General features: G+C 51.5%; 1 protein-coding gene across 1 annotated transcript in view; it reads left to right on the top strand.

Moving 5' to 3' along the window:
• The window catches only part of RAD50 (RAD50 double strand break repair protein), a 330,429-nt gene that overhangs the window by 122,987 nt on the left and 192,032 nt on the right, over nucleotides 1–15,410 (top strand). Inside the window, exon 14 of the mRNA XM_075344529.1 lies at nucleotides 13,917–14,154. Coding sequence (XP_075200644.1) covers nucleotides 13,917–14,154 — 238 coding nt within the window. The remainder of the gene's footprint in view (nucleotides 1–13,916; nucleotides 14,155–15,410) is intronic.

Here is a 15,410-nt window from a genome sequence, read left to right as displayed (position 1 = left end):
ACAGCAAAATGTAACGGTGACCACTCTCTGCCGCCTTCGACACTGTTGATCACCATATCCTTCTCTCTATGCTTCATTCTATCGGCCTAAAGGACACTGTGCTTTCCTGGTTCTCTTCCTATCTTTCTGGCCGCTCATTCAGTGTATCATTTGCTGGCTCCACATCTTCTCCTCTTCCTCTCACTGTTGGGGTCCCTCAAGGTTCAGTCCTCGGCCCTCTTCTTTTCTCCCTCTACACTGCCCCAATTGGAATGACCATCAGCAGATTTGGCTTCCAGTACCATCTTTATGCTGATGACACACAGCTATACACCTCATCCCCTGAGCTCACCCCCGCTGTACTACAGAACACCAGTGATTGCCTGACTGCAGTTTGCAACATCTTGTCTGCTCTCTATCTGAAACTTAACCTTTCCAAAACTGAACTTCTTCTTTTCCCTCCATTTCTTTGTCGCTCCTAATTGGGAGACCCAGACAATTGGGTGTATAGCTACTGCCTCCGGAGGCCACACAAAGTACTACACTTAAAAGTGTAAGGCCCCTCCCCTTCTGGCTATACACCCCCCCGTGGGATCACGGGCTCCTCAGTTTTATGCTTTGTGCGAAGGAGGCCAGACATCCACGCATAGCTCCACTGTTTAGTCAGCAGCAGCTGCTGACTATGTCGGATGGAAGAAAAGAGGGCCCATACTAGGGCCCCCAGCATGCTCCCTTCTCACCCCACTTTCTGTCGGCGGTGTTTGTTAAGGTTGAGGTACCCATTGCGGGTACGGAGGCTGGAGCCCACATGCTGATTCCTTCCCCATCCCCATTAGGGCTCTGGGTGAAGTGGGACTTTACCGGTCTCCGGGCACTGAGGCCGTGCTCCATCCACAGCCCCTGGAGGATCTGCTGGATACGGAGCGGAGTTTTCTCAGGGACAGGGCCCTGCTCCATCAAGGTACTCCGTGTCCCCGTGCTTATCGCACGCACACTGCAGCATTGCTGGGTGTGTTAGTGCGCCGGGGTAAACAGCGCTGCTGCGCTGGTGCCGTTACTCACTACAGCTCTGCTGAGTGAGGTGACTTTGTACGATCGGCCGATCCGGCCGCTGGGGTCAGTGTTTACTGGTCGCGGCTGGGATTTGTGGTGCGCCGGGGACTTCCGCGCTGGCCGTGCATATATGACGGCCGCGCTAGATTACTACAGTCCCCGGCTTTTGCGGCCTAGTTCGTATCGTTCCCGCCCCCGGACCTGCAAGTCAGGAGGAGGGCGGGACGCTGTACAGTCCAGCAGCGTTAAGAGCTGGAGTCTGTTTTACATACTCCAGCCCTCACACTAGGCACAGGGGGACGCAGTTTCCCGCTCTTTTGTTTGGGACGCCCACGGTCCGCCCCTCTTCACAGGACGCCGGCAGCCATTCCTGCCTGCACGCTGAACTGCGGAGGGGAGGCTGGGAGACCCAGACAAGGGATTCTACGATCTCACACCCGCTTTTCAGCGGGCGGTAAGCAGCCCTCAAGGGCTCTCCCCCACTTGTGCCATAGTGTACTTTGTATTTTGTGCTGGCAATACTTTGCACTGTACAGTCGCTGGTGGTTTTCTGCTATATACCCTCCTTAGATTTCTCAAGGAGATAACAGCATGTCGTCCGCAAAAAGCAAAAGTGCCAAGGCACGGACTTTATATGCTGCTTGTACCGCATGTGGGGCTACTCTACCGGCAGGTTCCACTGACCCCCATTGTGTGCAGTGCTCGGCCCCTGTGGCAATTGCTCAGCCGGGGCCGCTGCTAGAGGTGACCCAGGGAGAACCACCTGTAAATGCTGTCCAGGTGACAGGGACGGAGTTTGCAGCTTTTGCTGACAGATTGTCTATGACTATGTCTAAAATTCTTGAAACATTGCAGTCTAGACCAGTAACTCAGACCATGGGCACTGTTGATCCATTGCCCCCTGGTCCCCCTCAGCTGGACCACTTCCTAGCTCCGGGGGTGTCATATGCACCCCAGGGTGACGGCTCTGACTCGGACGACAGTCCCAGACAACCTAAGCGGGCTCGCTATGAGCGACCCTCAACTTCATCACACTGGTCAGGGTCCCAGCGGGACGACTCTCTGTGTGATGAGGCGGATGTAACTGATCAGGAGTCTGAGGCTGGGGCCGCTCTCAATCTAGATACCCCGGATGGTGACGCCATAGTGAATGATCTTATAGCGTCCATCAATAGGATGTTAGACATTTCTCCACCAGCTCCTCTTGCGGAGGAGGCAGCTTCACAGCAGGAGAAATTCCATTTCAGGTATCCCAAGCGTAAATTAAGCACGTTTCTGGACCACTCTGACTTTAGAGACGCAATCCAGAAACACCACGCTTATCCAGATAAGCGTTTTTCCAAACGGCTTAAAGATACACGCTATCCTTTTCCCCCTGACGTGGTCAAGGGCTGGACACAGTGTCCCAAGGTGGACCCTCCAATCTCCAGGCTTGCAGCCAGATCTCTAGTTGCAGTGGAAGATGGGGCGGCACTTAAAGATGCCACTGACAGACAGATGGAGCTCTGGTTAAAATCCATCTATGAAGCTATTGGAGCGTCGTTGGCGCCAGCATTCGCAGCCGTATGGGCACTCCAAGCTATTTCAGCTGGGCTTACACAGGTCGACACGGTCACACGTACATCTGCTCCGCAGGTGGCACCCTTGACCTCTCAAATGTCTGCATTCGCGTCTTACGCGATTAATGCTGTCCTAGACTCTACGAGCCGTATGGCGGTGGCGTCAGCCAACTCTGTGGTTTTACGCAGAGCCCTGTGGTTGAGAGAATGGAAGGCAGATTCTTCTTCCAAGAAGTGCTTAACCAGTTTGCCTTTTTCTCGTGACCGATTGTTTGGTGAGCGTTTGGATGAAATCATTAAACACTCCAAGGGTAAGGATTCATCCTTACCTCAGCCCAGACAAAACAAACCTCAACAGAGGAGGGGACAGTCTGGTTTTCGGTCCTTTCGAGGCTCAGGCAGGTCCCAATTCTACTCGTCCAAAAGGACTCAAAAGGATCAGAGGGGCTCAGATTCGTGGCGGACTCAATCACGCCCAAAAAAGCCAGCCGGAAGAACCGTTACCAAGACGGCTTCCTCATGACTCTCAGCCTCCTCTCTCCGCATCCTCGGTCGGTGGCAGGCTCTCCCGCTTTGGCGACATTTGGTTGTCACAGGTCAAAGACCGTTGGGTGAGAGACATTCTGTCTCACGGGTACAGGATAGAGTTCTGCTCTCGTCCTCCAACTCGCTTCTTCAGAACTTCCCCACCGCCCGACCGAGCCGATGCTCTGCTGCAAGCGGTGTCCGCTCTAAAGGCGGAAGGAGTGGTGACTTCTGTTCCTCTTCAGGAACAAGGTCACGGTTTTTACTCCAATTTGTTTGTGGTGCCAAAGAAAGACGGGTCGTTCCGTCCCGTCCTGGATCTAAAGCTGCTCAACAAACACGTAAAAACCAGGAGGTTCAGGATGGAATCTCTCCGCTCCGTTATCGCCTCAATGTCTCAAGGAGATTTCCTAGCATCAATAGACATCAAGGATGCTTATCTCCACGTGCCAATTGCGCCAGAGCATCAGCGTTTTCTACGCTTCGTTATAGGAAGCGAACACCTGCAGTTCGTAGCTCTACCTTTCGGGCTGGCGACAGCCCCTCGGGTCTTCACCAAGGTCATGGCAGCAGTAGTAGCAGTCCTGCACTCGCAAGGTCACTCCGTGATCCCGTATTTGGACGATCTACTTATCAAGGCACCCTCTCAAGAGGCATGCCAACACAGCCTGAACGTGGCACTGAAGACTCTCCAGAGTTTCGGGTGGATTATCAACTTTTCAAAGTCAAATCTAACCCCGACCCAATCACTAACATATCTTGGCATGGAGTTTCATACTCTCTCAGCGATAGTGAAACTTCCACTGGACAAACAGTGCTCGCTACAGATAGGGGTGCAATCTCTCCTTCAGGGCCAGTCGCACCCCTTGAGGCGCCTCATGCACTTCCTAGGGAAGATGGTAGCAGCAATGGAAGCAGTTCCTTTTGCGCAGTTTCATCTGCGTCCACTACAATGGGACATTCTCCGCCAATGGGACGGGAAGTCGACGTCCCTCGACAGGGAGGTCTCCCTCTCTCAGGCAGCCAAGGAATCTCTCCGGTGGTGGCTTCTTCCCACCTCATTGTCAAAAGGAAAGTCGTTCCTACCCCCATCCTGGGCGGTGGTCACGACAGATGCGAGTCTATCAGGGTGGGGAGCAGTGTTTCTCCACCACAGGGCTCAGGGTACGTGGACTCGGAAAGAGTCCACCCTTCAGATCAATGTTCTGGAGATCAGAGCAGTCTATCTTGCCCTACAAGCCTTCCAACAGTGGCTGGAAGGCAAGCAGATCCGAATTCAGTCGGACAACTCCACAGCGGTGGCATACATCAACCACCAAGGGGGAACACGCAGTCGGCAAGCCTTCCAGGAAGTCCGGCGGATTCTGACGTGGGTGGAAGGCACGGCATCCACCATATCCGCCGTTCACATCCCAGGCGTAGAAAACTGGGAAGCAGACTTTCTCAGTCGCCAGGGCATAGACGCAGGGGAATGGTCCCTTCACCCGGACGTGTTTCAGGAGATCTGTCGCCGCTGGGGGATGCCGGACGTCGACCTGATGGCGTCACGGCACAACAACAAGGTCCCGGTTTTCATGGCACGGTCTCACGATCACCGAGCTCTGGCGGCAGACGCCTTAGTTCAAGATTGGTCGCAGTTCCGGCTACCGTATGTGTTCCCACCTCTGGCATTGTTGCCCAGAGTGCTCCGCAAAATCAGGTCCGACTGCCGCCGCGCCATTCTCGTCGCTCCAGACTGGCCAAGGAGGTCGTGGTACCCGGATCTGTGGCACCTCACGGTAGGCCATCCGTGGGCACTACCAGACCGTCCAGACTTGCTGTCTCAAGGGCCGTTTTTCCATCTGAATTCTGCGGCCCTGAACCTGACTGTGTGGCCATTGAGTCCTGGATCCTAGCGGCCTCAGGTTTATCTCATGAAGTGGTTGCCACCATGAGACAGGCTAGGAAACCATCCTCCGCCAAGATCTACCACAGGACGTGGAGGATATTCCTATCTTGGTGCTCGGCTCAGGGAGTTTCTCCCTGGCCTTTTGCATTGCCTACTTTTCTTTCCTTCCTGCAGTCTGGGTTGGAAAAAGGTTTGTCGCTTGGCTCCCTTAAGGGTCAAGTCTCCGCGCTATCCGTATTTTTTCAGAAACGCCTGGCGCGACTTCCTCAGGTACGCACGTTCCTGCAAGGGGTTTGTCATATCGTCCCCCCTTACAAGCGGCCATTGGAGCCCTGGGACCTGAACAAGGTTCTAATTGCTCTCCAAAAGCCGCCTTTCGAGCCTATGAAGGAGGTTTCCCTTTCTCGTCTTTCACAGAAAGTGGCCTTTCTAGTGGCGGTCACGTCTCTTCGGAGAGTGTCCGAGCTGGCGGCGTTATCATGCAGATCTCCATTCCTGGTGTTTCACCAGGACAAGGTAGTTCTGCGTCCAATTCCAGAATTTCTTCCCAAGGTGGTATCTTCCTTTCATCTCAATCAAGATATCACTTTACCGTCTTTGTGTCCGCATCCAGTTCACCAATTTGAAAAAGGTTTGCATTTATTGGATCTGGTGAGAGCACTCAGGATCTACATTTCCCGCACGGCGCCTCTGCGCCGCTCGGATGCACTCTTTGTCCTTGTCGCTGGTCAGCGTAAAGGGTCGCAAGCTTCCAAATCCACCCTTGCGCGTTGGATCAAGGAACCAATTCTTCACACCTACCGTTCTGCTGGGCTTCCGATTCCATCAGGACTGAAAGCCCATTCTACCAGAGCCGTGGGTGCGTCCTGGGCATTACGGCACCAGGCTACGGCTCAGCAGGTGTGCCAGGCGGCTACCTGGTCGAGTCTGCACACTTTTACCAAGCATTATCAGGTGCATACCTACGCTTCGGCGGATGCCGGCCTAGGTAGACAAGTCCTTCAGGCGGCGGTGGCTCACCTGTAGGAAAGGGCTGTTTGACGGCCCTATCACGAGGTATTCTTTTACCCACCCAGGGACTGCTTTTGGACGTCCCAATTGTCTGGGTCTCCCAATTAGGAGCGACAAAGAAGAAGGGAATTTTGTTTACTTACCGTAAATTCCTTTTCTTCTAGCTCCAATTGGGAGACCCAGCACCCGCCCTGTTTTTCTTAGGAAATTTGTTTTTTTCGGGTGCACATGTTGTTCATGTTGAACAGTTCAGTTCTCCGAGGTTGTTTCTCGGGTTGAATTTGTATTTAAAACAGTTATTGGCTTTCCTCCTTCTTGCTTTTGCACTAAAACTGAGGAGCCCGTGATCCCACGGGGGGGTGTATAGCCAGAAGGGGAGGGGCCTTACACTTTTAAGTGTAGTACTTTGTGTGGCCTCCGGAGGCAGTAGCTATACACCCAATTGTCTGGGTCTCCCAATTGGAGATAGAAGAAAAGGAATTTACGGTAAGTAAACAAAATTCCCTTCTTTCCAACCTTCCTAAACCTGACATCTCCCTCTCTGTGTGTGGCACAACGATAAGTCCTAGGCAGCAAGCCCGCTGTCTGGGTGTTATACTGGACACTGATCTCTCCTTCACCTCCCACATACAATCTCTTGCCCGCTCCTGCCACTTGCACCTCAAGAACATATCTAGAAACCACCCCTTTCTCACAATGGAAACGACAAAAACCCTCACTGTGGCCCTGATCCACTCTCGGCTTGACTACTGTAACTCTCTATTAATTGGTCCCCCCTTAACTAGACTCTCTCCTCTACAGTCCATCCTTAATGCAGCAGCCAGGGTCACCTATCTGGCCAACCGCTACTCGGATGCCTCTGCTTTGTGCCAGTCATTGCACTGGCTGCCCATATATCACAGGATCCAATTCAAACTGCTTGTTCTCACCCACAAAGCTCTCCACAGTGCGGCACCCCCCTACATCTCCACCCTCCTCTCTGTCTATCATCCCACCCGTTCTCTACGCTCTGCAAATGACTTTCGACTTACATCCACACTAATTCGAACCTCCCACTCCCGAATCCAAGACTTCTTCCGAGCTGCACCAAACCTCTGGAACGCTCTACCCCAAGAAGTTAGGGCGAATCACAACTTACTCAGCTTCAGACGTACCCTAAAAACGCATCTTTTTAGGGCGGCCTATCACAATCCCTAGCCAAACTAATTTCACCTAATCCCTCCAACTTCTCAGAAACTTACCCCACGTGAAACTCCATGGCACCCAAATGCATCTCAAGGCTCTGGCCAACTGATCCACGAAGCCATTATCTATCCCCCATTTTCTTGAGATGGCTGGATTGTCATTGTAAATAAGCACTTGTACCTTGCCCCCCCCCATCTCATTGTAGATTGTAAGCTCTCACAAGCAGGGTTGTCTTTTTTCCCTTTAAATATTGTATTTCTTTGTCGCTCTATTGGGAGACCCAGACAATTGGGTGTATAGGCTATGCCTCCGGAGGCCGCACAAAGTATTACACTTAAAAGTGTTAAGCCCCTCCCCTTCTGCCTATACACCCCCCGTGCTCCCACGGGCTCCTCAGTTTTTTGCTTTATGCGAAGGAGGTCAGACACGCACGCACAGCTCCATAGATGGGTCAGCAGCAGCTGCTGACCATGTCGGATGGAAGAAAAGTGGGCCCATATAGGGCCCCCAGCATGCTCCCTTCTCACCCCACTCTTGTCGGCGGTGTTGTTAAGGTTGAGGTATCCATTGCGGGTACGGAGGCTGGAGCCCACATGCTGCTTTCCTTCCCCATCCCCCTCAGGGCTCTGGGTGAAGTGGGATCTTACCGGTCTCCAGGCACTGAGACCGTGCTCCATCCACAGCTCCTAAGACTCTGCTGGATAGGAGCCGGGTATCGTTCAGGGACATGGCCCTGCTACTTGAAGGTACTCTGTGTCCCTGTGGGGACCGCGCACAGCAACACTCCAGCATCGCTGGGTGTGCTAGTGCACCGGGGACCGCGGCGCTGACCGGGTTAATGTGCCATTACACACTCAGCGTCGCTGAGTGTGTTTATGTAGGGGGACTACCGTACTACCGCCGCCGCCATGTTTTTAACACTGAGGCGCGGCTGGGACTTGTAGTGCGTCGGGGACTTCCGCGCGGCCGCGCTTTTACGGCGGCCGCGTTTATTACTCGAGTCCCCGGCTTTTGTGGCCTAGTCTTTCTTCCTCCCGCCCACAGCCCTGACAAGCAGGGGAAGGGCGGGACGCTGCGCAGGATGAGCAGCACTGAGGGCTGGAGCATGCTTTGCATACTCCACCCCCCTCACTGTCCTCTCCTCAGAAGCCGGCAGCCATTCCTGTCAGCTCCTTGAATGCTGCAGAGGGGGACAAATTCTGACAGACCCAGGCAGGGACCCTGGTGGCCTCACAACCGCTTTATGCGGGGGGTATGCAGCATCTGTGGTGCTAGCCACATTTGTGCAGGAGTGTAATTTTAAATCATATGTTTATAAGATATGCTTTACACTGTATGGTGCACAGTTGATACTGTATAGATATTGTGTTGCTCAGGGAAGTCGACAGCATGGCGCCCATAAAAGGCAGGAGCGCCAAACCACAGGCTTACTATGCTGCCTGCGCCGCATGTACGACCCCTCTGCCGGCAGGATCCACTGAGCAATCCAGACCGGTATCTCAGCACAGGGGCACTGTTGAATCATTGCTCCCTGGCCCACCTCAGTTGGACCAGAGGTCTCCCCGGGGTGTCTCATAGATCCCAGAGTGAGGTCTCTGATACAGACCCCAGCCCCTGACCGTCTAAGCGAGCTCGCTGGGAAATTCCCTCGACATCTTCATATTGGTCAGGGTCTCAGCGGGGGGAATCCCTGGATGATGAAGCGGAGACAGCTGATCAGGATTCTGATCCTGAGGCCGCTCTCAATCTTGATACGCCTGACGGGGACGCCATAGTGAACGATCTTATAGCGTCTATCAATCAAAGATGCCACTCACAGGCAGATGGAGCTCTGGTTGAAATCCATCTATGAAGCTATCAGCGCTTCTTTTACACCAGCATTTGCAGCCGTATGGGTGCTACAAGCTATCTCAGCAGGTCAAGCGCAAATTGACGCAGCCACACAGACGTCGGCATTTGCGTCTTACGCTATTAATGCTGTCCTGGACTCTGCGAGCCGTATGGCGGTTGCTTCCGCCAATTCGGTGGTACTCTGCAGGGCCTTGTGGCTACGGAACTGGAAGGCAGATTCTGCTTCCAAAAAAGCGTTTAACCAGTTTGCCAATTTCTGGCGACCGACTGTTTGGCGAACGTTTGGATGAAATCATCAAACAATACAAGGGAAAGGATACATCTTTACCCCAGCCCAAACCGAACATACCCCAACAGAGGATGGGGCAGTCGAGGTTTCGGTTCTTTCGGGGCGCGGGCAGGTCCCAATTCTCCTCGTCCAAAAGGCCTCTGAATAGATCAAGGGCTCTCCGATTCATGGCGGTCTAAGTCAAAAAGACCACCGGAGGTGCCGCTACCAAAGCGGCTTCTTGATGGCTTTCGGTCTCCTCAATCCGCATCCTCGGTTGGTGGCAGGCTTTCCCGCCTTTGCGACTCCTGGCTGCCAAGGGTAAAAGACCGTTGGGCGAGAGACATTCTGTCTCACGGTTACAAGTTAGAGTTCGCCTCTCGTCCCCCGACTCGATTCTTCAGGTTATCCCCGCCTCCCGAGCGAGCCGAGGCTCTTCTGCAGGCGCTGGGCACCCTGAGGGCAGAAGGAGTGGTGGTCCCTGTTCCTCTTCAGCAACAGGGTCACGGGTTTTTCTCCAACCTGTTTGTGGTTACAAAGAAGGACGGGTCTTTCCGTCCTGTCCTGGACCCGTAACTGCTCAACAAACACGTATAGACCAGACGGTTCCGGATGGAAACCCTCCGCTCCGTCATCGACTCAATGTCCCCAGAAGATTTCCTTGCATCGATCGATATCAAAGATGCTTTTCTCCACGTACCGGTGGCTCCAGAGCAACAACGCTTCTTGCGCTTCACCATAGGAGACGAACACCTGCAGTTCGTGGCACTGCAGTTCGGCCTGGCTACAGCCCCACGGGTTTTCACCAAGGTCAGGGCTACAGTAGTTGCGGTCCTCCACTCTCAGGGTCACTCGGTGATCCCTTACTTGGACGATCTGCTGATCAAGGCACCCTCTCAAGAGGCATGCCAACACAGCCCCGACGCTTCTCTGGGGGCTCTCCAGAGTTTCGGGTGGATCATCAATTTTCCAAAGTCAAATCTGACACCAGCCCAATCGCTGACATATCTTGGCATGGAGTTTCATACCCTATCGGCGATAGTGAAGCTTCCGCTGATCAACAAGCGTTCACTACAGAAAGGGGTGCAATCTCTCCTTCAAGGTCAAGCACACCCCTTGAAGGGCCTCATGCACTTCCTGGGGAAGATGGTGGCAGCAATGGAGGCAGTTCCTTTCGCGCAGTTTCACCTGCGTCCTCTTCATTGGGACATCCTACGCAAATAGGACAGGAAACCGACGTCCCTCGACAGGAACGTCTCCCTCTCTCAGGCAACCAAAGCTTCCCTTAGGGGGTGGCTTTCTTCCCACTTCATTATCGCATGGGAAATCCTTCCTACCCCCATCCTGGGAGGTGGTCACGACGGACGCGAGTCTGTCAGGGTGGGGAGCAGTCTTTCTCCACCACAGGGCTCAGGATACGTGGACTCAGCAAGAGTCCTCGCTTCAGATCAATGTTCTGAAGATCAGGGCAGTGTATCTTGCCCTAAAAAGTGTTCCAGCAGTGGCTGGAAGGCAAGCAGATCCGAATTCAGTCGGACAACTCCACAGTGGTGGCTTACATCAACCACCAAGGCGGAACACGCAGTCGGCAAGCCTTCCAGGAAGTCCGGCGGATTTTGATGTGGGTGGAAGCCACGGCCTCCACCATCTCCGCAGTTCACATCCCGGGCGTCGAAAACTGGGAAGCAGACTTTCTCAGTCGCCAGGGCATGGACGCAGGGGAATGGTCTCTTCACCCGGGCGTGTTTCAGGAGATCTGTTGCCGCTGAGGGAGGCCGGACGTCGACCTAATGGCGTCCCGGCACAACAACAAGGTCATGGCATTCATGGCACGCTCTCACGATCACAGAGCTATGGCGGCAGACGCCTTAGTTCGGAATTGGTCGCAGTTTCAACTCCCTTATGTGTTTCCTCCGCTGGCACTGTTGCCCAGAGTGTTACGCACGATCAGGGCCGACTGCCGCCGCGCCATCCTCGTCACTCCAGACTGGCCGAGGAGGTCGTGGTACCCGGATCTGTGGCATCTCACGGTAGGCCAAACGTGGGCACTACCAGTCCGTCCAGACTTGCTGTCTCAAGGGCCGTTTTTCCATTTGAATTCTGCGGCCCTCAACCTGACACTGTGGCCATTGAGTCCTAGATCTAGCGTCTTCAGGATTATCTCAAGAGGTCATTGCCACTATGAGACAGGTTAGGAAACCAACGTCCGCCAAGATCTACCACAGGACGTGGAAAAATTTCCTGTCGTGGTGCTCTGCTCGGGGTTTTTCTCCCTGGCTTTTTGCCTTGCCCATTTTTCTGTCCTTCCTTCAATCTGGACTGGAAAAGGGTTTGTCGCTCGGCTCCCTTAAGGGACAAGTCTCAGCGCTCTCTGTGTTTTTTCCAGTAGCGCCTAGCCAGACTTCCACAGGTATGCACGTTCCTGCAGGGGGTTGTCACATCGTTCATCCTTACAAGCGGCCGTTAGAACCCTGGGATCTGAACGGGGTGCTGATGGTTCTTCAGAAACCACCATTCGATCCAATAAGGGATATTTCTTTCTCACGCCTTTCGCAGAAAGTGATTTTCCTAGTAGCAGTCACTTCACTTCGGAGAGTGTCTGAGCTAGCAATGTTGTCGTGCAAAGCCCCTTTCCTGGTGTTCACCAGGACAAGGTGGTTCTGCGTCCGGTTCTGGAATTTCTCCCAAGGGTGGTACCCCCCTTTCATCTCAATCAGGATATCTCCTTACCCTCTTTTTGTCATCATCCAGTTCACCAATGTGAAAAGGATTTGCACTGGTTAGATCTGGTGAGAGCACTCAGGCTCTACATTTCTCGTACGGCGCCCCTGCGCCGCTCGGATGCACTCTTTGTCCTTGTCGCTGGCCAGCGTAAAGGGTCACAGGCTTCCAAATCAACCCTGGCCCGGTGGATCAAGGAACCAATTCTCGAAGCTTACCGGGCTGCCGGTTCCCTCAGGGCTCTAGGCCCATTCTACCAGAGCCGGGGGCGCGTCCTGGGCTTTGAGGCACCAGGCTACGGGTCAGCAGGTGTGTCAGGCGGCTACCTGGTCGAGCCTGCACACTTTCACGAAACACTATCAGGTGCATACCTATGCTTCGGCGGATGCCAGCCTAGGTAGACGAGTCCTTCAGGCGGCGGTTGCCCACCTGTAGGAAGAGGCCGTTTTACGGCTCTCTTACGAGGTATTATTTTACCCACCCAGGGATTGCTTTTGGACATCCCAATTGTCTGGGTCTCCCAATAGAGCGACAAAGAAGAAGGGAATTTTGTTTACTTACCGTAAATTCCTTTTCTTCTAGCTCTAATTGGGAGACCCAGCACCCGCCCCTGTTTTTTTGTGTACACATGTTGTTCATGTTGTTTGGTTTCAGTTCTCCGATATTCCTTCGGATTGAATCTACTTTACACCAGTTTATAATCTTTTCCTCCTTCTTGCTTTTGCACCAAAACTGAGGAGCCCGTGGGAGCACGGGGGGTGTATAGGCAGAAGGGGAGGGGCTTAACACTTTTAAGTGTAATACTTTGTGCGGCCTCCGGAGGCATAGCCTATACACCCAATTGTCTGGGTCTCCCAATTAGAGCTAGAAGAAAAGGAATTTACGGTAAGTAAACAAAATTCCCTTCTTTCTATCACTGTTACTTGTTTGTTTATGATCCTCCTGAATTGTAAAGAGCTGCGGAATATGTTGGCGCTATAGAAATAAAGATTATTGTTATTATTATTATTATTATTATTAACTCCTGGATGTGTGAAACGTGTGATTGTTCAGTAAACCGATAATGAATAGATTATGTACCCATAGCACAGTGCACACTGCTCCACACTGCTGCACTGCCCGGACTATAGGTGAATGCTTCTTGCTGCGTTCATTAGGACTGATAGATGTGCCCGCAGATTGCTGAACAGATGTTAATAAAAAAAGTATGTGTTTTATATAGTGACATTACACACAGAAGGTGTTACGTTATTGAAAATAAATTGTCAGTTACATAATAGCAATAAGGCCTAAGACACATGGCATGAAAATAGGAGCAAGCGGGATGCGATAAAACATCGCATTCCATTCGGACCAATATAGCCTGTGTGTCCTCGCACATGAGCGATTATTTTCTCAGCCCTAATCGGACCGAGAAAACAATCGCACCCATTCAAGTGTATGGGGCGAGAGAAAAATCGCACTGCACTCGCAGTACACCGGTGTACCACTAGTGCAGGGCGAGAATGGCAATAGCTGGCTACGGAGGAGAGAGGGAGATAAATCCCTCCCACTCCTCCTCAGCACTGGCCCGCCCCTCTTGAGTGCCGGCCCGCTCCCCGCAGCTTAAGTCCGATCACATGATCGGACCACAGTCGCAGTGACACTCGCATGATACTCTGCTCCCGCTGTGCTGCCAGCGTGAGCCAGGTGTCATGCGAGGATCGCACTAGTGCCCCGTTGGGGGCTGATACAACATTGTAGGCTTCAAGCTAACTAGCATAGGTCCATCTAGATCTAGAGCTTCAGTGTCTCTTAATCCTTTCCTAATTTTCTACTGTCACACTACCTCGGACATGCTGTCAGTAAAAGCTGTAATATTTATCCTCCTTCACAGCGATGTTGGCGGGGGCTAGTGCAGTATACACACAATTCATCACTCAGCTGACAGAGGAGAACCAGCCTTGCTGTCCAGTCTGCCAGAGAATCTTTCCTTCAGAAGCGGAGCTGCAGGATGTCATTAATGACATGCAGTCCAAGCTCAGGCTGGTCCCAGATAAGCTGAAGAATACGGAAACCGAACTGAAGAAAAAAGAGAAAAGAAAGGATGAGATGATGGAGCTAAAGCCAATGAGGCAAGTGCCGCTCTGTTTTCCCTGTTTCTTACCTTCCTCTATGGTGTATTTGCTCTTAGAGATTTCTGCCCAATTTCTCTCCAGTTAAACTATATCAACTTAAATTGATTTATGTAAATGGCCTATTTAATAATGAATCTTTCATAAAATGTGTCATCTCCAAAAACACTGAAACAGCTATTTGAATCCAAAGGGGAAAATACTAGTACACTCTAATGCTTCTGTGTATGTCTGTGTCTTGTGCCGTGTGTTTCTAATGCATTAGGTGCACACACTGCGTTTTTTGCCTCGGATTCGCTTTGGTTTTGCATGCAAAATTGGTGCAGTTTTTATTTATAACCTTCCTACAGTCCTTCCCCAGCAAAGTCTATGAGAAATCCAAAATGCTGTGGCACGTTGCATTTTTTTTTCCTTAGAGGTTTTGCTGCAGAATTTCTGCAGCAAAAAGAAGTAGCTTGTCACTTCTTTTCTGCGTTTTTCTTCATTTTTCCCTGTGTTTTGCCATTGACAATGTTAAAAAACCTTAGGAACAAAATCACAGGCAAAAATGCGATAAATCCACACATTTTTTCCGCAGGTAGGTGCAATTTTCTGCCAGAAGGTTTGTTTTTCGCTGGAGAAACAAATCCGCAGTGTGCGCACATAGCCTTATACCTTTGAAAAGATGTTGACACAAAAATTATGTTTTTTATTTCTGTTAATGTTTATTTATACAACCATCAGGCTTGAAAAAGCCCTGAAAAGTGAGGATTCATTGAACTTTAATCAAATTCTCTGCCATTTTATGCCCTTATTAATATTCTGTTCCTTTCGGAAGCCCACACATGTCCTACATAGGACAAACATAAAGAGCAACATTTCCTAAAATATCTATAGCTATGTGCATATAAAGATGAAGCATTGAGTCCTACCCAAACACTAATAAAGTTTATTTGATGCATTTATTTTATTGCCTCTCAGCACAAAATAAATCTTATTTTTTGCCACAAGGGGCAGCATTCTGCTAAATAACTGCCACAATATAACCTACTGCAACAAGATGGCAGCCTTCTCCAGACTTTAATGTTTGCCATCCAATGCAAGGTACATACTCAGCATTTCCAAAATATAAACCGAAAGCAATCAAAATGTACTTGGCCTGTCTTTGTAGCTGTCTAGTTACCATTATATTATATATCATAAACCCCTATCAGACGTAACCTGAAACCCATGACAGAGGAAGTGATTAACATTGAGATTTCTCAACGGTTGTTATT

The sequence above is a fragment of the Anomaloglossus baeobatrachus genome, chromosome 4 (genome assembly GCF_048569485.1).
Source record: "Anomaloglossus baeobatrachus isolate aAnoBae1 chromosome 4, aAnoBae1.hap1, whole genome shotgun sequence".
In the NCBI taxonomy this organism is placed as follows: Eukaryota; Metazoa; Chordata; class Amphibia; order Anura; family Aromobatidae; genus Anomaloglossus; species Anomaloglossus baeobatrachus.
The sequence above is the reverse complement of the archived record's forward strand: the minus strand, read 5'-3'. Positions and strand labels throughout refer to the sequence as shown.